At 35.6% G+C, this 25,662-nt stretch overlaps 1 protein-coding gene across 4 annotated transcripts in view; it reads left to right on the top strand.

The window, feature by feature from the left end:
- The window catches only part of MAP4K3 (mitogen-activated protein kinase kinase kinase kinase 3), a 210,672-nt gene that overhangs the window by 117,262 nt on the left and 67,748 nt on the right, over positions 1–25,662 (top strand). For all 4 annotated transcript variants that reach the window (XM_077134037.1, XM_077134040.1, XM_077134038.1 and 1 more), the window contains 9 exons: positions 4,368–4,423; positions 4,967–5,014; positions 8,017–8,059; positions 9,723–9,795; positions 15,401–15,532; positions 15,720–15,782; positions 15,867–15,948; positions 16,045–16,155; positions 21,413–21,491. In XM_077134037.1, the coding sequence (XP_076990152.1) occupies positions 4,368–4,423; positions 4,967–5,014; positions 8,017–8,059; positions 9,723–9,795; positions 15,401–15,532; positions 15,720–15,782; positions 15,867–15,948; positions 16,045–16,155; positions 21,413–21,491 (687 nt within the window). The remainder of the gene's footprint in view (positions 1–4,367; positions 4,424–4,966; positions 5,015–8,016; positions 8,060–9,722; positions 9,796–15,400; positions 15,533–15,719; positions 15,783–15,866; positions 15,949–16,044; positions 16,156–21,412; positions 21,492–25,662) is intronic.

Below are 25,662 nucleotides of genomic sequence, written 5' to 3'. Positions count from 1 at the left end.
GGTTTCAGTTCCTTGATGGCTGTTCACAGGAGGTCTCCATTCCTCACTCTATGGATTTCTCCATAGGACAGCTTGAGTGTCCTCGTGATATGGTAGCTGAGTTCCACCAGAAGAAGTGATCCCAAGGAGAGCAAGGAGGAAGCCACGAAGTCTTTTGTGTAGAACATTCAGAAGTTGAATACTTTCACTTCCTCTGTATGCTGTTTTTTAGAAGCAAGTCATTTAAGTCCAGTCCTCATTTCATAGAGAAACATTAAGGTCTACCTGTTGGAGGGGGAAGTATAAAAGAATTTATAGATATATTTTAAACTACCATGGAGGGGCAAGGGGTATTTTTTTAAACTTCTGACTTTTGAATACTTTGAAACTTACAGAATAGTTAGAAAAATAATACAAATCCTATACAGAGAATTGAAACATACCCCTGTTATCCAGATACCCAGATCCACCAGTTTTAACATTTTGTCACACTTGTATCATTCTATCAATCTATTTTCTGAACACTTGAGTATAGGTTCTGTACATCATGCTTCTTAAACATTTATGACTGCCATTTACTATTCCTAAGAACAAGGATATTTACTTATGCAAACGCCTTACGTGCAGTAATTAAGGTCAAGAAATTCAGTATTGATAAAAGCTTACAGCCTATCGTCCTATTTTTGTAAGTACCAAAAATGTACCTTGAGCCTTGTCTCCTCCCTTATTAGATCCCATTCAGGATCATATATTGCATTTAATTGTCATTTTGCCTTTAGTTACTCTTTCTTTTTTTTTTTTCTTCCTTAAGTTGTGGGAACATATGTATACAACATAAACTTTTCCATCTCAACCATTGTCAAAAATACCATTCAGTGGGATTCATCACATTCACATTATTGTGGTGCCCTCATCACATTGCATTACTAAAACGTTCCCATCTACCCAAATAGAAATCTACACCTAGTATGCACTACCTCTCCATTCCGCCTGTCCTCTGCCCCTGGCAACCTGTATTTTAATTTCTGTCTCCATGAGTTTGCATATTTTCCAGTATTTTTTTTGTAGTTGCCATACAGCTTAAATTTAACATCCTAAATCTAACAATCTTGTTTGCTTTAATACCAACTTAAATTCAATAGTATACACAAAGTATATTCCTATGTTCCTCCATTCCCCAACCTTTTTGTAATTCTTGTCACAAATGTTTATACATTAAAGTCCCAAAGCACTGGTCTATCATCACAGTTTAGGGGGTTGCCTTTTAGATACTGTAGGAAGTAAGTAGTAGTGATACAAACCACAAACCAAAAATATTATATTATTGGTGTTTATATTTCTCCATGTTATTACCCCTTCTGGAATTCTTTATTTCCTCATGTGACTTTGATGTTGTCTGTTGTCCTTTCCTTTCACCCTACAGAATTATTCTCTATTGCACCTTCTGTAAGGCCAGTCTAGTGGTGATAAGCTCCCTCGGCTTTTTTGTTTTTCTGGGAATGTCTTAAATTCTTAATTTTGAAAGACAGTTTTTACTAGATATAGAATTCTTAGTTTGGCAGTTTTTTGCTTTCCATTCTTTAATATGTCTTTCTACTGCTTTCGAAATCAACACTTAATCTTATTGAGGCTCCCTTGTATGTGGCATGTTGTGTCTCTCACAGTTTTCAGTTTTCTCTTTTAGGCATTCACCAGTTTGATTATTACATGGTGCGGTATGGGTCTATTTGGGTTTATCCTGTTTGAAGTTTGTTGAGAATCTTAGGTGTATATATTCGTGTCTTTTGTTAAATTTGGTAAGTTTTCAGTCATTATTTCTTTGAATATTCTCACTGCTTCTTTCTCACTTTCTTCTCCTTCTGCAACTCCCACAGTGTATATATTGGTTTGCTTATGGCATCCCAATGGTTTCTCAGGCTCTGTGTACTTTGTTCATTCTTTTATTCTTTCTGCTCCTCGGAGTGGCTGTGTTCAATTGTCTCAATCTTCAAGTTCATTAATTCTTTGTTCTGCTAGTTCCAGTCTGCTGCTGAACCCCTCAAGGGGATTTTAAATTTCTGTTTCTGAGGTCTTCAGCTCTGTTTGGTACCTTTTCATGATTTCCATCTCTATATCAGTATTCTCTTCGTGTTAATATATGATTTTCCTGATTTTCTTTAGTTCTTTGTCCATGTTTTCCTTTAACTCTTTGAGCGTATGTAGAAACATTTTCTTAAGGTTTTTGTCTCTTATATCCTGACAGCTGTAGCTTGCTCCAGGCAGCACAACTTGACTTATCTCTCACAGCGTTCTGCCTTTTAAACACAGGGAACATGCTAGGATGGCACGTTCTTCAGGCCACCATCAGACAGACTAGGCTGAGGGCTACTGTGCTCCCTGTGGAACTGCGACCAGGTACCTGCATTGGGACCCCAGGCAGGCCTTCCCACTGAGCTGGGGCATGACTACTTAGGGCACCTCAAGATCCTAATGCTTTGAAGTAGCTGTTACCTTTACTTGGTACTTGCCCTGTTGCTGTAGTCCTTTAACCGTTTTCTGGAGTTTTGAAAAAGATGTTTCTACCAGTTCTTGCTGGTTGTTAAAGCTTTTGTTTAGGAGATGGAGCCCTGAAGTATCTCATTCCACCATCTTGATCTGGCAGATGGGAACGTTTTTAATTGATATATTTTTATGAGCTCCTCCTCCTCCTCTTTTTTTTTTTTGTTGTTGTTGTTTAATTGTTTTTTCATTTAACTTTTTCTTTGCACTAACGTTGACACTTTTAGTGTTCCTTTGAACATTGTCCTCTAACAACTTTCCAAATTCTATTACATAGCTTTCAGTGGATTGTTTGTCTTTTTTTTACAATATTAGATTTTGAGATCAACTTTCCTGGCCTTTTGAAGTTGAATTCCATATGGCTTTTGAGGAGGTATCCTTTCAGAGTGCCTCCTTCCCTTGATATACCAGTGATCTCATTGTTTTCACTATATATTTGAACCCTAAACCTGAGTGGAAAAGAGGCTTGTACTGAGACCTTTTTCCCCTGTCCATATAGTAGCTGTGACAGACAAGCTCCTGCCCATCTTTTTGTCTTGTCTGCTGTTCTGTGAGGATGGTTGCTCTTCAAGGTTCTTGGTTTTATGCAGGAATCTGTTGTGACTCTGACTCCACCATGTATTCTGTGCCATGTATTCTGTGCCTTGTACGAGATAAAACAAAAGACTGAGGTTACAAAGATTGGCCTTGTGCTGAGGGACAGCTAGAGTAGTCGCTCATATTTTTACCATTCTGCGCTTCATCTCCCCTCTGGTGCCTAGGAAGCTTTCTTACTGTGTATGAGCTTAATTAAGTATTTAAAAATTAAAAATATTTATTTTTCTGTCATTTCTAGGTATTATTTTCAGGATTTTCCTGTTTGTTATATTATGGAAGCAGAAATCTCAAGAAAGCCTATGAATGAGAGTGGGCTTAGGAGCCACAGAAATTCATTATATGGTTTATCTTCAGACCTTTAAACTTGCTCTGTCCTCAAAAAATAATTTTTCTCTTCCACAATTGTAAAATATCACAAGTACGCAAACATTTGTACAAAGCTGTTAGTTTGGGTACATGTGAAATCACTGCCTAGCAAAGGATTCCATCATTAGAATTCCGTTTCTAGAGTTCTTTCTTCTACTTAATGTTTTTCTTTATTCTAAAATAATTTAATAGCAAAAAGAAGAAAAACTGTTTAAATATCTTTTGTAGTGGAAAGATGCACACATGTATCCAACTATTAGGATAAGATTAAGATATAAATATGTATCTATATATACAGATATGGAAAGATGCCCATGATAATGGAAAAGGGCAGGTTCAGAGTAGTATTTGTAATATGGTTCCATTTGTGTTTATGTGTCTGTGAGGAACATATGCATGTATACTCTATAATATGTCTCTGCATAAAATTGGTAGAATATAGGCTAAACTATCAATATTATTTATCATAGAGTGATATTTTGGAAAAGGAGGTGATCTTTATTTTCCAAACTTCTCTACTGCTTGGAACTTTTCATACTGAACTTATATTAATTTTATAGCCATAGAACATGTTGCACCTCAAATTTTAAAAAACAACTTGAATCTCTTGGACATACTTGCTTTCTTTTAATAGTTGAGAGGTAAGATTGATCTAAGTAAATGTAAAACTGAAAGTATGATTAATTTTAATATTTCAGTCATTCATTCCTTCCATAAATATTTGTGTGCCAGAACTGCTGTAAACACTGGGATAAAACAATGGACAAATCATAAAAAAAATTCCTACCTTGGTGGAGCTTATCTTCTAGAAGAGTTGTTTAGATATATTTTTAAGTCTGTTGTTGAATTGTCAAAAGCTTTCAGTGATTAATTTTATTCTTTTACAGTAACTGGTCCTCTATCAGAACTGCAAATTGCATATGTTAGCAGAGAAACACTACAGGTAAATAAAATGCTAATTAAAAAGTAACATTATTGATTAAATTATATGTTCTTATATTGTGCATTGCCAGTTAACTAAAATGAAAGGATTAAATATTCTGGTTTGTTGACCTCTTAAATAGTTTTAGTCCATTTTTTAACTGTTTGAATAATAAACTCATATTTACAAGTGAGCACTTTATTAAATCTTAACTATAATTATGTAACCTCGAAAATCTAAGCAGTATGAATTTGTTATTGTAGGTTTTACATGTACTATCAATGGTTATTGAAACTCATTCTGAATCTAATGGTATCTAGTTTTAAAAAATTATTTCAAACTATTTGCTTTCTGAATCTAATGGGGTATCTATTTTTAGAAAGTTATTTGCTGAGTTTGCTAAAAATTATTTGTTAAGGGTTTTGCCTCTCTCATTTTCTTGAATCTGTTCCCTTTTAGGAGACCTTGACAAATTAATTTAATAATTGTCAGTTGATCATTTATAATCCCAAAGTGTGCTCTTTGGTAAAATCTTGTTTCTTTTTCTGTTTTTTAAACTTTTAGGGATTATATTACCTTCACAGTAAAGGAAAAATGCACAGAGATATTAAGGTATATATCATATTTTTAATCTAATAGCCCCTGTCTTCATTCTTAAATATTGATCAAGCTTTTGAGCAGAATTGTATTAATTATTCTGTTTGATGGATTTGTTACCTGAAATATAAAGTATTATTGTAATAGAACTGAGTGGTGCTTTTACAGATTGGATTATAGCAACTTTATTTATTTTAAGATAGGATTCACATACCTTAAAATTCACCTTTTTGAAGTATACAATTCAGTGTATTAATAACTCAGTTTATTTGCAGCTATTTGCGAAAATCAGATTTGGTGCAAAGCTTCCATCAACTTGCAGTTTTTAGGAAGTTTCAAGTAGAAGTTGGAGTGCATCCCAAGCCTTGAATTGTACAGTAAACCTTGGCATCTGGAGGAGCTATCATAATAATGCACCAAAATGCAAAAATGAACATTGACTTTTTCTGATGTTCTTTCATTTAACTGATAGGGAAGAACAAGTTGTACTGGACGTACTGGGGTTAGCTCATTGTTAAACCAGTTGCTGTGATGGGATTCCTATGGTTATTTCTAAAGATACTGCCGTGTCTCCAACTTAGAATATTTCCCCTTTCATTTTATTTTCTTTTCCTTTTTTCTTCCATCATCATTCCTCCTCCTTCTCTTCCTTCATTTTTCCCCCTCTTGTTTTCTAAGATTTTCTCCAGTTAAGGTTCTTAGCCTTTTCTAAAAAATCATATTGCTCTTTGAAACTCTGTTCAAAGCCATGGACTTTCTCCTCAGAAAAATGTCTAATATGCCCCAAAATTTTGCATGAAATTTCAGGGGACTCATATCACCTGCTGAGATCCCCTGCTTTAAGTATTTTTCTTAAGTCATTTAAAAGACGTAAGCAAAGAGTTTTAGAGTTCAAAACTAGAAGAGATTATAAGAAAGTGAGGAAATTAAGAAAGGTTTTACAGCATTGGCACTTAGATGCTTTAGAAAGATTGATAGATACTTGTCAGAAGTGGAGGCTGGAGTGCATCCCAAGCAAAGAGAGCAATCTGAGCAAAGACTGGTCTTAGGGAATGTAAAAGCTGTACCGTATTATTGAAATGAGGAGAATGGCTGCAAGTGCTAAGAGGTGGGCTTGGCTGATGGTGTGGTGCTCATTATGCAAGGACTTGTGAGCCACAGTTTATAGTTTGGGCTCCATGGGTGGATTCTTAGTGCTGCCCCATTTCCACCCTCTGTCTACCACATTCTGTCTCACCTGGGCTTCTCTAATAGCCTTCTAAATTCATCTCCTTGCTTCTGTTCCTGGAATGGTTCTGCAGTCAGTTTCCCACCTGCCAATCAGAGTGATCCTTTTAAATGATATCATGTCACTTTTTTTCCTGCTTGTAAACCAACAAAGGCTTCTCTTCATATGCAGTTTAAAATCCAGGCTTTTTACTGTGGCCTTCAAGGCCCTGCCTGGTCTGGACCCTGCATTTCTCCCTCATACTTCCTTCCATTTTACTCGTTCTGCTTCAGCTACACTGAACTACTGTTCTTGGAGTACATCAAGCTCATTCTGGTCCCAGAGATTTGTACTTGCTGTTCCTCAGGCCTAGATGTTCTTTTCCCAGGTTTTGCAGAGCTATGTACCCTCATTTAATTCAGATCTCTGTACACATATTCCTGCCTTAGAGAAGCCTTCCTACCCTATTGTGTCTTCAGAGTACTTAAGTCTTATCCAATTTTAAATCATTTGTTGGTGCATTCATTCGCATATGTAATCATTTTTAGATTTTCTTTCTTTCCTGTGTCAATTTATACTCACCTTCGTCTTATTCATAACCAGCACCCCAGATCTTAAAATAGCACCTGTATGCTGGAAGTCTGTCAGGGAGGGAGGGGGCCATAATGTGATATGATATAAGATATAACTTAGAAACACTAATTTGGAGCTAAGGAGAGAACAAGTTAAAAACTCTGGTAGCAGCCTTGGTAGCTGAGGCCTCGATCAAGTTCAAACCGTCTCTAGTCTCTTTTCTCTCCTCTTTCTCCTCTTCCTTTCCCCCAGTTTTCCACAGAGCCACAGTAACCTCAGTGGGTACAGCTCAGCTCCACTGGTGACATTTGGAGACTAGGACCTTACTTTTATTTTCTTTTTCCCTTCCAGTCTTCTATTCTCTCCCTCTCCCTCTCCCAGTATTATCTCCCCCTGCCCCCCAGGCCTCAGCTTACATGATTGATGGTATCCTAAACTAAAGAGGTTGCTTACATTCACTTACTCATTTATAAGTTGTGGAAAAGGCTAATAAGCATACAGTATCTTTAGAAGATAGTATTTCTGCCTCCTCTAGAAGCTTTGAGGAACCATTGAAAATGAAGATGAAGTAATCATTATCTTCTTCTTAAGCTGGAATCAAGAAGCAGAAGTAGCTAAAATGCTTCCAGGTCATGAAGTTTATATACTTACTGGATGGCTGTTGCCTCTCAGACAGGGTCATATTAGAATAGTCAGCCTCAGGTACTAAACAGCAAAGTGCAGTCTCAAGCACCAGCATGGATTTAGTTGATAGTGAGTTCTCGAAAGAGAGTTTTGTTTGCATGTTTGTTTGGTGGTGCTTTGTGTGTGTGTGTGTGTGTGTGTATGTGTGTTTTTTTTTTTTTTTTGAGGACGAGGAGGAGAAGGCAATAGTAGTCAAATTTAAAGTATAATACAAGCAACTGAAAATGCTATTATTAGGTAACGTTTTAGAGACAGTATTGATCAGTGACAAAATAAAATTTAGATGAAAACTACTAATATATCAGTTCTGTATTAACATTCATTCTATGTTATAGCTGGTTTTTGCATTATTGAAAAGGCAGAACATTTCATAAGGATAGTCAAATTACATAAAAAGTGAATGACAAATTTTCTAATGAATGAAATTATTTAACATTAAGTACTTACAGTCTAAGGCTACCACTTAGGGTTATTTTAAACACATATATTTTATATATTCTGTGTTCTGATGAAATGCGTTCCCTACTTTAACTGAAGTGTTCTCTCTTTGAAGGGAGCTAACATTCTCCTAACGGATAATGGTCATGTGAAACTGGGTGAGTATACTGGAATTCTGTCTCTTTGTACAACTCTGGCTCAAAGCATAGCACTTTTATGTTTTCTTTTTGAAGGACTAAATTCCCCCTATCCTGAAACAGTTTCTATGTATTTTTGGATGGAAATCTCATTACAGGGCATATATAACCTTTCTGTGTGTTCCCTTACCTTTTAAATGGGAATAAAGTCTGCCCTTTGCTTATGATAGGTTTGTTGTAAGAACACAATGAAATAATATCTTTAGGGAATTCTTTCATCTCTATCCCTGTGAATGTGACTTCTAATGAGAAATCCATACAGATTTATCCTGTAACCAAAAAACAATGCAAATAAACAAAAACTGTTAAAATCCTACATTGTTTATATAAGCTTTAAAAATTAAATATACTCTTTTTAAAATATATACATTTTTATCATAAACCTTAACAAGCAAACATACAAACATCCTTGACATACAAACATTCTATAGGTGGTGTACAATCAGTGGCTCACAATACCATTACATAATTGTGTATTCATCACCATGATCATTTTTTTGAACATTTGCATCTCTCAGAAAAAGAAATCAAAAAGAAAAAACTCATACATACTGCACCCCTTACCTCTCCTTTTCATTGACCACTAGTATTTCCATCTACTCAATTTATTTTAACCTTTTATTTGTTAATTTTTTATCCATATTTTTTACTCATCTATCCATACCATAGATTGAAGGAGCATCAGACACAAGGAATTAAATATTCTTTTACTTATATAAAAATGCTGTTTAGATGCTGATTGTTGCTTTATTTCAAATGGAAACTGATTTTGTAACTTTTGGTTGTTTAACTTATATTTAAAATACAGTCCAAAACTTAAGTAATAACTTAGTTTGAAAATATAGGCAAGAGACATTTGCAATATAATAGTTTTGTAAACAAAGTCTTGTTAACTAGGTGTTCAAAATAATTCATTTCATATTTATTAAATACTTCATTTAATGTATGCTATATATATATATATATATATATATATATATATATCTTGAGTTAAGGAAGATTTAGAACCCATCATTAATAAAGTAGAAAATATTAGAATACAATATATTTATCCTGAGGAAAAGTAACAGTTTGTACATAAGAATAAATTTCCTGATAGTAATTGACATTGGTATTGGAATGAATTGCTAAGGTAGTTTTTTTGGGAATATTTTGTTTGGATGTCTTTTCAAGTTAGATGGATTTGCCAACAGCGTATTCGTGTATTTGCTGTCACTTGCCATAAGTGTGGCCAGGAGGGTATGCAATATCATAATATTTAAGGCCCCTTCCAGTGGTATTTCTTGAATTTCAGGTTATGAGAATCAGAAATTATAATATCATTAAATCTGGCAGCCTCTCACCTGTCTCATCAAAATTCTTAAACTTGACCTTCTATTGTCTTTTGATTCATTTAGATATATATATATGGGAATCTATTTGACTATGATACACACTGACTACTTTGTAACGTTTTAATTCTAGTTCAGTAAAGTAAAAAGTTTTGATTTAATGTTTGAGAATACTTCACATTTCTGTGAAGTTAATTATTTAGTGAAAATAATAACTAAAAGGTTCTTTTCATGTTTTCTTTAATCATTTTATTTTCTCTCAGTTTTCTAAATATTTGTCATTTCTTCAATAGCTGATTTTGGAGTATCTGCACAGATAACAGCTACAATTGCCAAAAGAAAGTCTTTCATTGGCACACCGTACTGGTAATTGTGTTTTAATTGAAATTTAATTTTTTGTTGTTTTATGATTATTGCAATACAGCATTTCTTAAACGATAAACTGAGTGGTCAAATACAGATTAAAGAAGAGAGTAATCAACAGATTAAGTAATTTAAGTATGTATACACGTGGATGGATTATGTAACCAAAGAATATTTTACCATGTTAGTTTTTAATGTCCAGTGGAATTTTCATTCAGCGGAAAAGACCTAAAAGATTGATATGGCTTTCGGAAGCTTTGATACAGTTCCAACTTTGCTGGAAAAACCTGACTCTTGCTCCTACGTGTATTGTATGTATTTTCACAAATATTTTTATATCTATCTTCTTCTATACCTACCCATTTCTAGTCAATATTTGGATTAATTTTCTTTTGACATTATATTATTTATAGTACCCCTTTGCTCAGACTTTTTGGCAAGTCTTGGTTGCCCACAATATCGAATATAGATTTCTTGCAGTTAGAGTCTTCTGTGTCTGACCTCCATTTGCCTCCTCAACCTGAATTGCTGCTGTTCTCCACTACAGATCCTCCTTTCTGTTTCTAGCTGTTCATGTGTACTTGGTGTATTCTTTGACCATCCTATAAAACTATCCTCTTCACTCATTTATTCACTCAGTGAATGTTTTTGACTGCTTAACCTTGTGCTGTGTATGAGATTAAGCACCAAATATAATTGTGTACAGTTTTCTTGTTCAAACTGTTAACTTTTCTGAAGGTATAGCACTCTGCTAGTGAAAGTGTTCTTTCAGCACTTCAGTGCTGCCTTTCCCTGCTGCCTTCGCAGTCTGACTCATCAGCAGTGGTATGGTACCATCTGTACCACTTATTTTGGTATCAAGGATATGCTATATGTCACTTTTATATTGATTTGTTTTTTTATCAAATAAATGTATATTTAAAAATTCAAATAGTACTATAAGGGCTTATAACAAAAACTCTTCCATTTTGTCTTCTTCCTTGGCTAGACTTGTTCATTGTTTGTTTACTTTCTATTATGACATGTGAAGATTTTAGCTTCCAATCATCCAATCTTAGACTACTAAGTTAATTAGTATACCAATATTACATTTACTTTCTTGATAAAATTTTTCCTAGATTTAATAATTAAAATAATTTTGGGACATGCAGTGGTGTCTCAAGTGGCAGCGTTCTCACTTGCCATGCCAGAGACCTGGGTTCAAATCCCAGAGCCTACTCATGCCAAAAAAATAATAATAATAATAATTTTTAATTTGTTTAGTTGGTTGTTTTTAATCCCTGGCTAAGATTTCCCCTACATTCCCACATTTTATATTTCTGTCAGATGCCTTTATATAATTTTCCTCTCTGTAAAGCCTGTTTATCTGTCAGTTCTGTTTTTGGTTTATTCATTTGTCTGTTCTTGCTTTTGTTTTGTTTTGTTTTTCCTTGGAATAATTCTTTCTGGAACGCTCTTTCCTCCTATTCCAATCTGGCCATTTGTTTTTGTGTTTCACATGGCTTAAGCTTGGAATTTTTTCATCTTCAGCTCGAGTATTCCCTTCCTAGAATCCAGGTCTTCTTCTTTCTTGATTTACTCCCTCTTTTTTCTGAAGTATATGCTTTGGTAACTTCCTGAGAAATGGTGCATGAGGAGTAAAATTTTTCATACATTGTTGTCTGACCTCATACTTTGTTGATAATTTAGGGATGGGTATAGAATTCTGGGCCAGAAACCACTCCTTAAAATTTTTAAGATACTGCTCTACTGGCTTCTATTCTCTGATGCTGATGAGAAGCCTGGTGTCATTATGATGTGTCAGTTAAGAGATTTATGTCTTAACTTTTCAGTTAATAGATTCATGTCTTTTAGTTATAGAAAATTTTCTTGCATTTCTTTAATAATCTCTTTCCTAAATTTTTGCCTGCTCTCTCTTTCTGGAACCCGTTAGTTATTCTTAGACCACTTGGATTAATCTATTAATTTTCTCACTACTTTCTATAACCATTCCCACCTTTCTTTTTCAGCCTTTTCCCTAAAACTGTTATTTCAGCTATGATATATTTAATTCAAAGTTCTTTCTGATTTGCATTGTGGAGGCTTCCCTGGAATGTCTGGTGATCCTTATTTGTTGGTTCACAGTGAAGAGCAAGAACAGGCAGTACAGGTGATGCGTCCCGGTGCCTGGGAAGTAGGGTGTAGCCTGGTTACTAGTGTTCTAGACCTGCGAAGGTGAAGGAAGCTGGGGAACTCACTTTTCCTTGTCCAGACTTTTACTTAATCATATCCCCTTCTCCCACCCCCTGATCTCTTTTGTTCCTGTTTTATCTTGAGTATAAAACCTTTCTTGTTCAAGTTACATTGGTCCTCACCTGGTAGGAATGGGGTAGGAGTAATTACTGAGTCTTAGAGGGTGAGAGTAGGAATCTGGGGGACTAATGTTCCTTATATAGACTTGACATTTTCAAACACTCACTGTTGTTACTTTGTAGCCTTTGTTACTTTGTGTAAGCCTTTGTGGGATTCTTGGGATTCTAATTGGCTTGCTGGTGGTGGTTCTTTCCCTGAGTGCACTTAGGACTGTCCTTCTTCCTTTTTGTCATGTCACATACTGTTCAATTTTCAGTCATTGTATTCTAGGTAAAATAAATCTCCAGATATTTCAGATACAAAATATGTCTCTATTTTTCTTTGTTCCTCATTGATTTGGGTGATTGCTGAGAGGAGTTATGACTTGAAGAGCTATCTGTCCTTATGTTTAGGCTCAAAGTCTCAATTTGATTTAAAATGTCTGGAGGAATTCTCTTAAAGTTCATTGAATTTCCGAGGCTCTAGCATGGTTCTGTAGACGTAATTAGTAAATGTTTGTTGATGACAACTGATTTCTAACTCCAGCTTCCGAAACTACAAACTCTTGTCGTTCGTTTTATAATAATGTGAGGAATATGTTAAGAACATGTGAGATTATGAAACAGTGAGGTTAATTTTTGGAACACTCCCGCTCTGCATATCTCTTCCCTAATATCATCTTTTCCCACTTAAACCCCAGGGACATAGAATAGAAGGGACTCTCATCTAACAGAATAAATGTTGACAGTTAATCAAAAAAGTCTATTAAAGTAGACAATCTCAAAATTAATACGTATGTGCCTGGATGGATTTTAGAAATCCCTCTTTTTTTTTAAATTTATTTATTAAAAAAGTAAACAAAATAAAACAACATACATAATCAGTACTTCACAATATCATCACTTAGTTGCATATTCATCATTTCTTAGGACATTTTCATTAATTCAGAAAAAGAAATTAAAAGACAATAGAAAAAGAAATAAAACGAACACAGGAAAGAAAAAAAAAAAGATTATACCTACCATACCCCTTACCCCTTGCTTTCATTGATCACTAGCATTTAAACTAAATTGATTTTAGCATTTGTTCCCCCTATTATTTATTTTTATTCCATATGTTCTACTCCTTTGTTGACAAGGTAGATAAAAGGAGCATCAGACACAAGGTTTTCACAATCACACAGTCACATTGTGACAGCTGTATCATTATTCAGTCATCCTCAAGAAACATGGCTACTGGAACACAGCACTACATTTTCAGGCAGTTCCCTCCAGCCTCTCCATTACATCTTGAATAACAATGTGGTAGCTACTTAATGCATAAGAATTACCTCCAGGATAACCTCTTGACTCTGTTTGGAATCTCTCAGCCATTGACACTTTGTCTCATTTCCCTCTTCCCCCTTTTGATCCAGAAGGTTTTCTCAATCCCTTGATGCTAAATCTCAGCTCATTCTAGGGGTTTTCTCAATCCTTTGATGCCGAGTCTCCGTAGAGATCCCTCTTAATGTGTCAGTTAGATTTCTTAGTTTGCATGAGAAGTTCTAAAGAGCACTGAGAACTTAGATGTGAAAAGCATGTGGGGGGGGGTTGGTATTTGTTTTGTTTTGGTTTTTTTCTGTAAGGTTTATTAAGTATAAATTTAACCTAATTAGGTGTACAGGTGTATGAATTTTGAGAAACTTGTATGTTGTAGTGGTGAGAAACAGTCCCTCATTCAAAATAAGAGACTAATTTCATCACCCTAAAAAGTTTCCTTTTTCCTCTTTTTTCAGTCAATTCCCTTTCCCAGCCCTAGCCTCTGGTAACCACTCTTCTGATTTCTTTCTCTACAGTGTTTCCTTTTCCAGAGTGTCATACAAATGGAATCATGTATCTGTAGCCTTCCTGGACTTTGACAGTTTCATGTGGTTCCTTATCTGTTGGTTTATTTTTATTTTGTATTTAAAAATTTATCTTTAACAGTTTCTACCTTCTTTTCTAAAGCATTACACTTAATTTTCATAACAGCACACTCTTTTTAGTTTATAATCATTTTTCACATAATTAAATTAAATTATATAAATTGTTTTTACAGTTACAAATATAACTGGAATAAACAGGTTCAAAGATAAGTTCAATTGAAGGTGCTAAGCATACAGCTTAACTGGCAGTAGTAGAAGCGCCGTGCAGGTAGCCTACTAGCTGGAATCATTCACTCATTCTTTATAAAGAAATGGAAGAAAACATTAGCAAATGTGGCAAGCTAGTTAAAGGGAGGCCAGTTAAGGGAAGAAAATCACCTGTATGTACTGTACTCTAGTAGGGTTTTCTGGCAGCTAGCTGGAAACCAACCAATCAATGGAGTAATAAGTAATGAACTTTAAAATTAACTTTTCATATGATAATTTGCATTTTCATAGTCTGTTTTAGGATAAAATAGATTTAAGACCAAGCATTTGGGATGATTTTTCTTTTTTTTTTTTGCAGTTTTTGTTTTGTTTTGTTTTTAATTTCCTGACTTAACTTGACTTTCTTGAAATCATACCAGGAAAGCAAGCGTATTTATATTTGTAAGCTACATGTTTAAATCACTCTTTTGATAAGTAAGAATTGAGATGCATATCTGAATTGGCTGTTTTCAAAACTGTTGTTTAGGTTTTGAAAATTTTTTATCTGAAAACCAGTGTAATCATTTAAATCAAACTCCAACGTAGAGAGATATGATTGGAATAGGAGAAAAATAAAACTACATACTCATTTTTTATGACATTGTCTCATTATAATAAACAAAAGCCCTTTAAGTTTGTAGTAAATACGAATTAAATACTAAATATGAAGATCACTGGTACTCCAATGAATTGTTTTGGTGACATGAAAACAGTCAGAGACCAAATAGTAGCAGTTAATGGTCTAAGGAAGTAAAGCTAAAAATTCTAGACTGTTCTTCCAGAATGTTACTTCTTTGTAGAATTTGCGTGGAGAAGGGAAGAAAGATTGGAGTATAGAAGAATTTGGGGCATGTTGCTCTGTTGTAACTGTAAATTTTTATGAACGTATAATAAATAGTACAATACAATTACAGTAATCACCAGCAGGGGCTTGGGATGGGTGGTCTTAGAGGAGTCAGCATCCAGAAGCCCTTGGGGAATTTGGGCCTCTTAGTCCTACAGGCTTGTTCTTCAGAAATCAAGGCAGTCCTCAGCCTTTAGGTAGGTGTAGTTCCATGTGCCTGTTGGAGAGAATGAAGGAAGATGCAATAAACAGAAGGTTTTTCTTTTCTGGACTATTTCCTTCAGGATGGCTCCGGAAGTCGCTGCTGTTGAGCGGAAAGGGGGCTACAATCAGCTCTGTGATCTCTGGGCAGTGGGAATAACTGCCATAGAGCTTGCTGAGCTTCAGCCTCCTATGTTTGACTTGCATCCAATGAGGTCAGTGTGTCACAGTTAAGAATCCTATGTCTAAATTAAGGTTTTTCCTCCTGGTATTATTTGTGTCACAAACAAATACTTTTCTTGGTCTTGCTTTATCTTATTTGAGAATAAATTGTCATGGAATTTATATAATATATAATAAAATATGAAAATACTATGTAATGATTTATTGTTGATTTTCCAGAGCGTTATTTCTAATGACCAAAAGCAATTTTCAGCCTCCTAAATTAAAGGACAAAATGAAGTGGTAAGTTTTTTGTGTTATTTATTTTTGTGGTAAGATGAGCAAAGAATTGAATAATTTGAATGTTGAATTTTTTAAATTGTTTAGGTCAAATAGCTTTCATCATTTTGTGAAAATGGCACTTACTAAAAATCCAAAAAAAAGACCTACAGCTGAAAAGTTACTACAGGTATTCTTTTTCCCCTGAAATCTGTATTGTTTCAAAATATAAAATATCACTTAGTCTTAGTTCTAATAATTGCTCTGTATTATTTTTTTTTTATAGCACCCTTTTGTCACACAACCTTTGACACGGTCTTTGGCAGTCGAGCTGTTAGATAAAGTGAATAATCCAGATCATTCCACTTACCATGATTTTGATGATGATGATCCTGAGGTAGGAATTGTTTTTACCAAATAATGTATGCAACACATGTTTATTTATATCTCAAAATGAATTTTCTTAATTTCTATTTTAAATTTAAACACTCAAAGTAAAAATTAACTCCTTAACTTTGTCTCTCCTAGGAACTAGGTGCTGGCTTTTACTTATTAGCAACTTAAACAGTTCTGTGGTCCAAAAATAGCAAATACAGAAGCATCTAATCTACTTGAGATTTCTGTAGTTTTTTCAAAGTAGTCATTTTAGATGAAGCTGGCAAATAAATCATCCATTGTAAAAGGAAAATAAATGGGAAATGCTTAAACAGGATGTTGCAATACACTCAATTTTTCTATTCAGTTTTCTTCTCAAAAAGAATCCTAATACCATACTTCATGCATTATTAGAAGTTAGTAAAGGTATAGGATTGACTTTGTTGGTCGCTAAAACCTTAATTATTCACTGTGGAAATGCTTGTTGAGTACTGTGATAGAAGCGTTAATAGCAATGGAAGCTTCACTTCTATTAGCACATTTAACATTCCCGTCACAGGTGATAGTGTGGCACCTAAGATAAACTCAGTGTATGTGGCATGGCACGATTTTATTGTTGGGTCTGTGCTAGAGGTGACGTCCTTGAACTCTACTGGTTTTCTGCAAGGTACTTCAGAGGTGTAAATGTCCTCAGTGGTTCTAAAGGAATGATAGCTGCACATTGTCAATAAGTAAGAGGACCTCTCTTGTAATTTAGCATTTTTCTTTGTTGCTATCTTTATATAAATGTGATAAAATAGGCTGTCTGTCATTTTGTTTAAAGGTCTGGAAAGGAGTTTGAAAACATAAAGGACTTATTATTGACTTTATAATTACCCTAGGGAGAAAATATTTTTACTTTGTTTTGTTTTAATTTTGTTTTTAAAATTCACAAGTTTTATAAGCTCTTCTAGTATAATTCAATATGTAGATTGTTCTCGATTTGTAGCTGCAACCTTGCAAAGCCATCTTAAACCAGGGTAAAAATTATGATTGTTCCATGAGCTTTAAATTTTTTGTGAAAACATTATAAACTCTCATACCATCAGTTATAAATATTTATAAGGAAGTACTTGTTTTCTTCTTGTATAACTTTATGAGACAGAATGAGTATCTTTTCTATGCCTTAGTGAATTGTCATTTTCCTTTCCATGTTTGGATCGGCTTCCAGCATTTTATTCTTTTCACTTTCGTGGCATGAAATACCCTCATTGTTCATGATGTGAAGTGTTTTTTGCAGGCATCACTTACTATAGGGCATCTTCATCCTTTTCATCACAATTTCTTTCCTTAATTATAGTGATACGTTCACTTTCATTAAGTTCCTCTGGCTATAGACCTGCAGTCTCTCAAACAGAAGTGGTGTCAGCATTCTCACAGTCAGCTATTTCTTCTGTATTTCCATTTATGTTCAATTAAAACTTCACTTCCAGCATTATCCAGCGTTACCACTTTTCATTTCTTTGTGGCACCTTTTGTCTTTGTTTGCTAATTCCCTCTTCAATATCAGTCATGAGGTTACTGTCACTAGGACAACACAATTACATGTTTTGCTGTCTTTGCTAAAATTGAATACCAGATATGTAGTAACCAGTCACCAGCAGGCTTTGAGAAACATAATTGGCCACTCAACATGATGTGCATCTGTTATTTATGTAGTGATTTGTGGACTGGAGTACTCGCAGAAAAGTATATACTTGATGGGGCTGTTCCAGTAAGGGGCAATAATGCAGCATTTAGTGCACTGACAAAGGATGCGTAGTCCTAGCTTTACATGGTTTTGATATGCACAAATTTTATTTAGTTTAATAACACCAATCACCAACATTGTTCAAATTTCATTTGCCACCATACTGTATGGTAAATTGGTACATAGTAACAAAGGAATCTAATTATGCCAGGGGTGGGGTGAAAGGGACTTTTCCTCCCACCATAGCATAAGATAGTACTTTTCCCAGAGAAACTCATTATCTTTATATTTAAAAAGAATTTGTAACTCTAATTTCTAAGTGCTCAAAATTTGAATGCATCTAACTGGTGTTTCAGCACTTCCTGTAATACTATTTCTGTTGTATGGAAGTTGAATACTTTTGAAAATAATTATCATATCTAATTATCATATCTACTAAGTTAACTCTAGTTCTTAAAATTTATTATAAATCATACAGTATGGAAGGGAGAAGTTTAATATTTTATGAGTTCCCATGTACTTTCTAGTTTTAAAAATACACTGGAGTAATTGTAATATAATTTTTATATAGCATGTTTCTTCTCCTATATGTTTAACCCATTTACTTATGTACAGAATTATAAGATTTAATAACTTCAAATGCCATGTAAGATAGGTTTCATCCATGTCCATGGATGATAACCTATGTGACTACCCCACCATGATAGCTGAGTTTATGTTTGCTACCATATAGTGTACTCAAGATTCCAAGGTGTCTTTGGATTTTATGTGGAAGCTCTTCAGGTGATGAAGCACTGACACAGATACCCAGCCAGCTAGACTGCATGGAAAGGTCACTTTGTTCGATCAAAGCCCCTGGAGGGGGGTAGGGGGTGATGAGGGTGGCAGAGTCCCCTGCTGGGCTTACCTAGCAGTAAGTAAGCAGGAGAGTCCTGGAGGGGGTAGGGGGCAGAAACACTTGTGGGTCCCGAGCTCTTGACTTGATTGTGACCCAGAAGGGAGGGAAAGAAAAGGCTTTCCCGGGGATACAAGGGATTGGGAGTTTCGAACTATGCTTCATGAGAAGCAGAAGCAGCAATGGCTGTGTGAGGGCAGCTTATCATCTAGGCCCATATGGAAATACCTGCCTTGCTGGTAAATTATGTAGTGCAAAAGGACAGAAGCTGCAAGGGGCAGCTAGGGCTTGTTCTTATCCCATATCACACGGAGGTTGCACTTAAACTCGAGGCTGAGCTTAGTGGGGTGGTCGTTCAAAATGGAAACTTATGTCTAGACCAAGCAGAATGATAAGGCACCAAATGTCATTTCTTCCATGCCATTCATTACCCAAAGTCTTTCTCAGCTTTACAGCCTGCTAACTACATGTCCTGTCATTTAATTTTGACTTTCAGTTCCCCATTATAAAATGAAGAATAATATTTGTTTAGCAGTTTTGCAGACAAAATGAGCTAAGGTATATGAAACACTTTATAAATGACAAAATACCACTGACATATAAAATTTAAAAATACCTCATTGTAAAAGTTATTTTCATTGCTGTCAGTATCTTAAGACTTGGTCTTTTAGATTCATATATCTTTATTTCCTGAGATGTTCCTACCTTGGGGAAGGTTAACTTGGGTCCTGTTCTTGATCTACTTAATTATTACTAAATCTAAAAAGTTTGTGTTCATATGTTTATGAATTACATTTGCCACAAAGATGTTCCTAAAAGTGTATCATCTGTGAAGGTAGTAACTTCAAAAGTAGCATTTTCACACACTTAAAAGCCATTTTATTTGCTGTTGTACATGACACTGTTGCTGTATCCCGTCTTAAATGTGAGCAGAGTTTAGGATGGAGCTACAGAAGTTTTTCCATTAGGAACTCTTTTATACCTCTAGGTTGAAGGAATATCCACGAATTAACACCAAGTAGGAGGACTCATCCCCACTTGCCCCCAGACTATTTCTCTCTGAAGGTGGCAACACACCTAGAATGGCTCTAATAAAATGGAAAGAATATGGTGGCCTTCTATATTGTCTCCCAAAAGACACGAGGGGGGGAAATTCATGTTTATTAAGAAAAAAGACCATCAATCACTAATGTCTTTTGGCATTATTCATTTGATTTCTCTCCCTTTTTTTAGTGACTGATTATGTTTTGTTTTTATTATTTGCTAGGAAAACTCAGAGGCAAATTTGTGGTCCACCAAATATTTTAAGGCATGCAGTTTCTCACTGAAACTCAGTTTCTCAGTTGTTCATAGTAACATCTTGTCTTCCTCCTTTTTTTCTCCATTCATTCAGCTTGTGTAGATTCATGTAAGCATCTTTTAAATCCTTCTCGAAACAAGATATGAGTCCTTTTCAGGCAATTAAGCTTTGCCTATTCTAGGTCAGATTGCGCTTCCAAATACTCTGCCTCCAGAATCTGTTCCTCCATCCTCTTTCTTTGTGGTTAGTGCTTCTTCCTAGTATATAGATTTGGCTCTTCACTTTCTGGTTCAGCATCCTGTTTTGGCTCTGTGTTAGTCAGGGTTCTCTAGAGAAACAGAACCAACCGGAGAGATCTATAAATAGGAGATTTATAAAGGTGTGTCACGCAACCATGGAAATGGAAAAGTCCAAAATCCATAGGGCAGGCTGTGAAGCTGGCAGCACCAGTGTAGGGTCTGGATGAACTTTATAGGAGAGGTTCACTGGCTGAAGAAGCTCTCATCCTTTTTGATATATGAAGTTGAGGCAGTTATTTTTTTAATTTCAGATTTTTCCTCTGCAACAGATGAAGGTAGTGACACCATTTGAACAGCTATTGGATTATTGAAATGCTCAATTTGAATATTTACTTATATTCAACTCAGAACATTTTTGAGGATCTACTCTGAATAAAGTGCATTCCGTAATCTTGATAAACTTGCAGTTTGAGAAGGAAAGAAAAGCAAAAATAGCCAGTTTTTGTTAGGGAAAAAGTGTTGAATATGATCTCTGAATACCTGGGTGGTCTCTCCTCATATAATAATTTAATTTCTTAAATTAGGTCTCAGGTTTACTGCTGGTGTGCTAGTTAAAAATCACCACAAATGGAGTACTGGAAAAGTTATAATTATACTTATAATTATACTCTGGAAGTCAATAAAAATTTTTTCAAAGGTTCCAATATCAAAAAAACAAAACAAAACGAAAAACCCTGAAAATTTTTATTTAAGGAAACACTTTCAAAATGGAACCTCCAGCACACCAGCAATAGAACTGAGACCTAAAACTGAGGTCTCACTTACAAATAAGCAAAATTATTACTTGCATTTAATTTCATGTGTTTAATGTAGTTATGTTAAGTGCTCTTTCTAGTGTAAGTATTGATTTATCTTAAGTAGGTAATAAAGATATTACATTTTTACTTTCATATTTGGAGCTGCTTTTGTGGTTGCCTTCTTTTTTAATATTTGCTGAGTTATATTTTGTTCCCATTGTTGCTTAAAATGAAGTATTTCTTTCATGTTTAAGAAATGTGTACCAGGCCACAACTTGATTACCAAATGGTGCATATCACTGAATTTGTTCTTTCCTAGCCTCTTGTTGCTGTACCACATAGAATTCACTCAACAAGTAGGAATGTGAGGGAAGAAAAAACACGCTCTGAAATAAACTGTAAGTATATACTACATGCAGTTAATAATTTAAAAATGAAAAATAAGATCTCAAATTGTAGTTTAGTTATTTTTTTCTTCCAAATAAACCAAATGCTCTTAAAGGTAAAGTTTAATTTCAGAAGTAAAAATTTCATTTTCCTTGTTGCTGGGGAGTGTTTTGGTCAGAGAGAAGGGTATTTTTTCTGTTGTTATTGTTAGGGAGGAGGCATAAAATTCTTGGAACATATAAGATGCAAGTAATATCAGGCAGTGTTTCTTAAATTTTAATGTACATATTTCACCTAAAGAGCTTGTTAAAGTGTAGTTTCTGATTCAGTAGATCTGGGGTGGGGACCTGAGGTTCTTTATTTCTAACAAGCTCCCAGGTTATGTTGAGGCTGATGGCCCAAATGCCAGAGTAGAAAGGAGAATTAGAGTTCTGCAAACTGGCATTTGAGTAACCTGGTAGCATTGAAAAAATGTATTCTCAGTCCCTACGACTCCACAGATCCTGACTCAGTAGCTGTTTGTGGACCCAGGAATCTACCTTTAAAAATAGCTCTCCATGTAATTCTTATGGACAGCCAGGAAAGACCATTCATTTATATGGGATCTTGTTGACTCATCAATGATAAACTCTTTCAGCAGGAATGGCTGGAATAATAATGCCTTAACTTTTTTTCCCCTTAAAAAGCATTTGTTACCTGTGGCTTAGAATGCTAATATAATGCAGTAAGGCTTATGGTAACAGTTTTCAGTGAGTTAAAGATTCATCCCGAGGGACCTGAAATCCAAAATGACCTAACTAAAATTAGGTAATATGGTGACTTTAGGTGACTGCTGTTAAGAAGTTGTTCTCATTTTCTGGCTAGATTAGTAACACTAATAACACATTTCATGTTTAATTAAGATGAACCCATCTCATCGTTTCAAAAGCCAGGAAAGGTAAGTAGAAGCAGGCACTGTGAGCATTTGATAGAAAACAAGAAAGATATGCAGAGGTGAAAACAGCAAGCCCTGTATCTCTTGGCTTCCAGCCAAGGGTCTTTTACAAACATTGCTCCATTTCAGTAACCAGTCCTTTGTGATCCTACCCATATAATTTTTGCTCAGCCACAAGCTGTATACTGTGTTACTGGGTGTTTTAGTTTGTAAAACCTGCCAGAATGCAATATACCAGAAATGGAATGGCTTTTAAAAAGGAGGATTTATTAGGGTCCAGGTGTACAGTACTAAGGCCATGAAAATGTCCAAATTAAGGGAAGACTTATAAAAATGTCCAAATTAAGGCATCCAGGAAAAGATACTCGGCTCAGGAAAGCTGATAACATTCAGGTTTTCTCTCTTAGCTGGAAAGGTGCATGGCAGCAGCTGCTCACTTTCTCTCCAGGCTTCTTCAGTGACTTCTCAGGGAATATTTTCTTTATGCATCTCCAAAGGTCGTTGGCTGTGTTGGCTCTGTTAGCTCTAAAGCTTTTTCCAAAATGGTTCCTTCTTATAGGACTGCAGTAAGCAACCCCACCTTGAATGGGTAGAGATACATTTCCATAGAAACCATCTAATTAAAAACCACCCACAATTGGGTGGGTCACATCTCCATAGAAACAGAAAGATCCCACCCAGCAATATGGAATGAGGATTAAAGGATGTGACATTTCTGGGGTACATAATAGCTTCAAACCTGCACATTGGGCAAACTTTTGTGCTGGTGGTACCTGGAAATGCTCCTGAAAAGACAGAGTTCTTGAAAGTAAGCATGATGTACAAAGAGTCCATGACTGGGTTTTGGTCTGTTCTTTGCTAACAATTAATTGTGTGACCAGCTAAAATTACCTTTAAACCACTTCTGAAGCCACAGACTTAAATTTGCTGATTGCTCCCTAAATATATTTTTCTGAGAAGAACATCCTTAGCATGTAAGCAAAAAACTCAGTAGAGATGTCTTTGTAGTTCATATTGAAAACTTTAAATACTGACTTTCTTATTATCTGATTCTTTTAGAAAATTGTGCTGTCAGCCCTTTATACCAAAGTACATTTATTTCTTGATCTTTCCTTACTAATTTGTATCAGTGATTCTGAGCTTCTCTGCTTGTATGCACATGTGTACTATTTAAATCGACACCTACATCTCAGTTTTTCTGAGATTCCAGTATGCCCTTTTGGTAGAAGTGAGCAGTGCATAATGGGCATCCTCCTCACTCACCTATTTGCCAGTATTGAGGGTATCCCTCTGGTATGTTGAGGTATCAGGAGGATAAAAACCACTACTTTGACCCTAATCAAGATGGAAAAGCTTCAAGGCTGTGGCCTTTGACAGATCTTTGAACAACTGGCAAGAACTGGCTGGATGTTCTTTAAGAAAGGCCATCTTTCTTAAAGCTCTAGAAAACAGTTATGGAATTACAGTAATAGGGCACATATTGAATCAAGGAAAAGGCAACTTAAAAGTTATGGACCATGGCAGAATTCTCGCCTGCCATGCTGGAGACCCAGGTTCATCTCCCAGAGCGTACCCATGTCAAAGGCAAAAAAAAGTAGTAGACCCTCCAGGTGCCCTGTTTGGCCCACACTCCCACTGTAGGTCCCTGATCCTGGTCCCAGAGACAGCAGAGTATCCCTCATGTAAACACTGGAAGCTTGTATGCCTGATCCTCTCTCTGGTGTTGGCCTGAGGGACTGGACCAGGACACTCACCACAGTCTTATCATCCCAGAACTTGCCCTGCACGTAGAAGGCAGGTGACTAAACTCTTTTACAGAGTACTGTGGGAGAGCCGTCAAGTCATGCTCCCTTGGGTGAGTGATTGCTGGCTATAGGACATATGTGTAGTGTTTTAAATCCTGAGGAACCTGTTTCACAGGGAAGAGGGGCATCCATATCCATGTAAACAGAGAACTCCTCAGAGCTACATGCTCATGCCATCAAAATAAGACATACAAGTAGAAAAGATCAGGGTGGCCACTTTTCCATGGCCTCTAAGCTCTTCTCTAAAAGTATAGTCAGGATAAAACCTGGCCAAGTGCAGTCCCACAGGTCAGTCTGCATAGACAGGGAAAGAAGTTTTCTTTATATCCTTCTTTTTTTTTTTTTTTTTTTTTTTAACTCCAAGCATTCAAGGAAAACTGACATATCACCTAGCTGCATACAAACTTAGAAATAGATATCTTAGAGTCTAACGTCCAGCAGTAACACGTGGAAATATCAAAATGTCCATCCAAATATTACAAAATATGTAGAGAAACATGAAGCACTGGCCTCAGCGATGGAGAAAATAAAGCTTTAGAAACCATCAAATGAGAAAAGACCAAACCTGGGACATAGAAGGCAAAGACTTTTTAAAAATGGTCATAAATATGCTCAAAGAACTAAAGGAAACCATGGAGGAAGAATAAAGGAAATCAAAACGATAGATTCACACCAAGAGAATATCAATAGAGAGATTTAAATTATGAAACTGCATTTGATAGAAGACCTGAGAAACAAAAAATTCCTTAGCAGGTTTCATCAGCAGATTGGAGCTGGCAGAAGAATAAGTGAACTTGAAGGTAAGACAATTGATGTCATCCAGTCTGAGGAACTGAAAGAAGAAAGAATAAAAAAGTGAACAGAACCAAGGGAACCTGTGGGTCGCCATCAAGTGTACCAATATACATATTGTTGGGAGTCCCAGAAGGAGAAGAAAGAGAAAATTCAAAGAAATAATGACTGATAACTTCCCAAGTTGAACAAAAGACATGAATATACACATCCAAGATGCTGAATGAACTCCCAACAGAATAAACACATTTAGACACACACCAGGCCAGATAATCAAACTACTGAATGCCAGAGATAAAGAGAGAATTCTGAAAGCCGCAAGAGAGAAGCAGCATGCCACCCGCAAGGGATTCTCAAGACGATTAACTGCCCATTTCTCATCAGCAGCCATAAAGGCCAAAAGGCAGTGGGATGACATTTTTAAAGTGCTGAAGAAAAACTGCCAGCCAAGTATTCTATATCCAGCAAGTAGTCTATCAGAAATGAGGGAGAGATTAAGATGTCCTCAGATAAACAAAAGCTCAGAGCATTTAGCACCACCTGACCAGCCCTGCAGGAGATGCGATAGAGAGTTCTGTTGGTTGAACAGAAAGGACAATAGATGACAGTGAAGCCGCAAGGCAAAGTAAAGATCTCTGTTAACATAACAAC

This window comes from Tamandua tetradactyla, chromosome 17 (genome assembly GCF_023851605.1).
Source record: "Tamandua tetradactyla isolate mTamTet1 chromosome 17, mTamTet1.pri, whole genome shotgun sequence".
Lineage (NCBI taxonomy): Eukaryota > Metazoa > Chordata > Mammalia > Pilosa > Myrmecophagidae > Tamandua > Tamandua tetradactyla.
The sequence above is the reverse complement of the archived record's forward strand: the minus strand, read 5'-3'. Positions and strand labels throughout refer to the sequence as shown.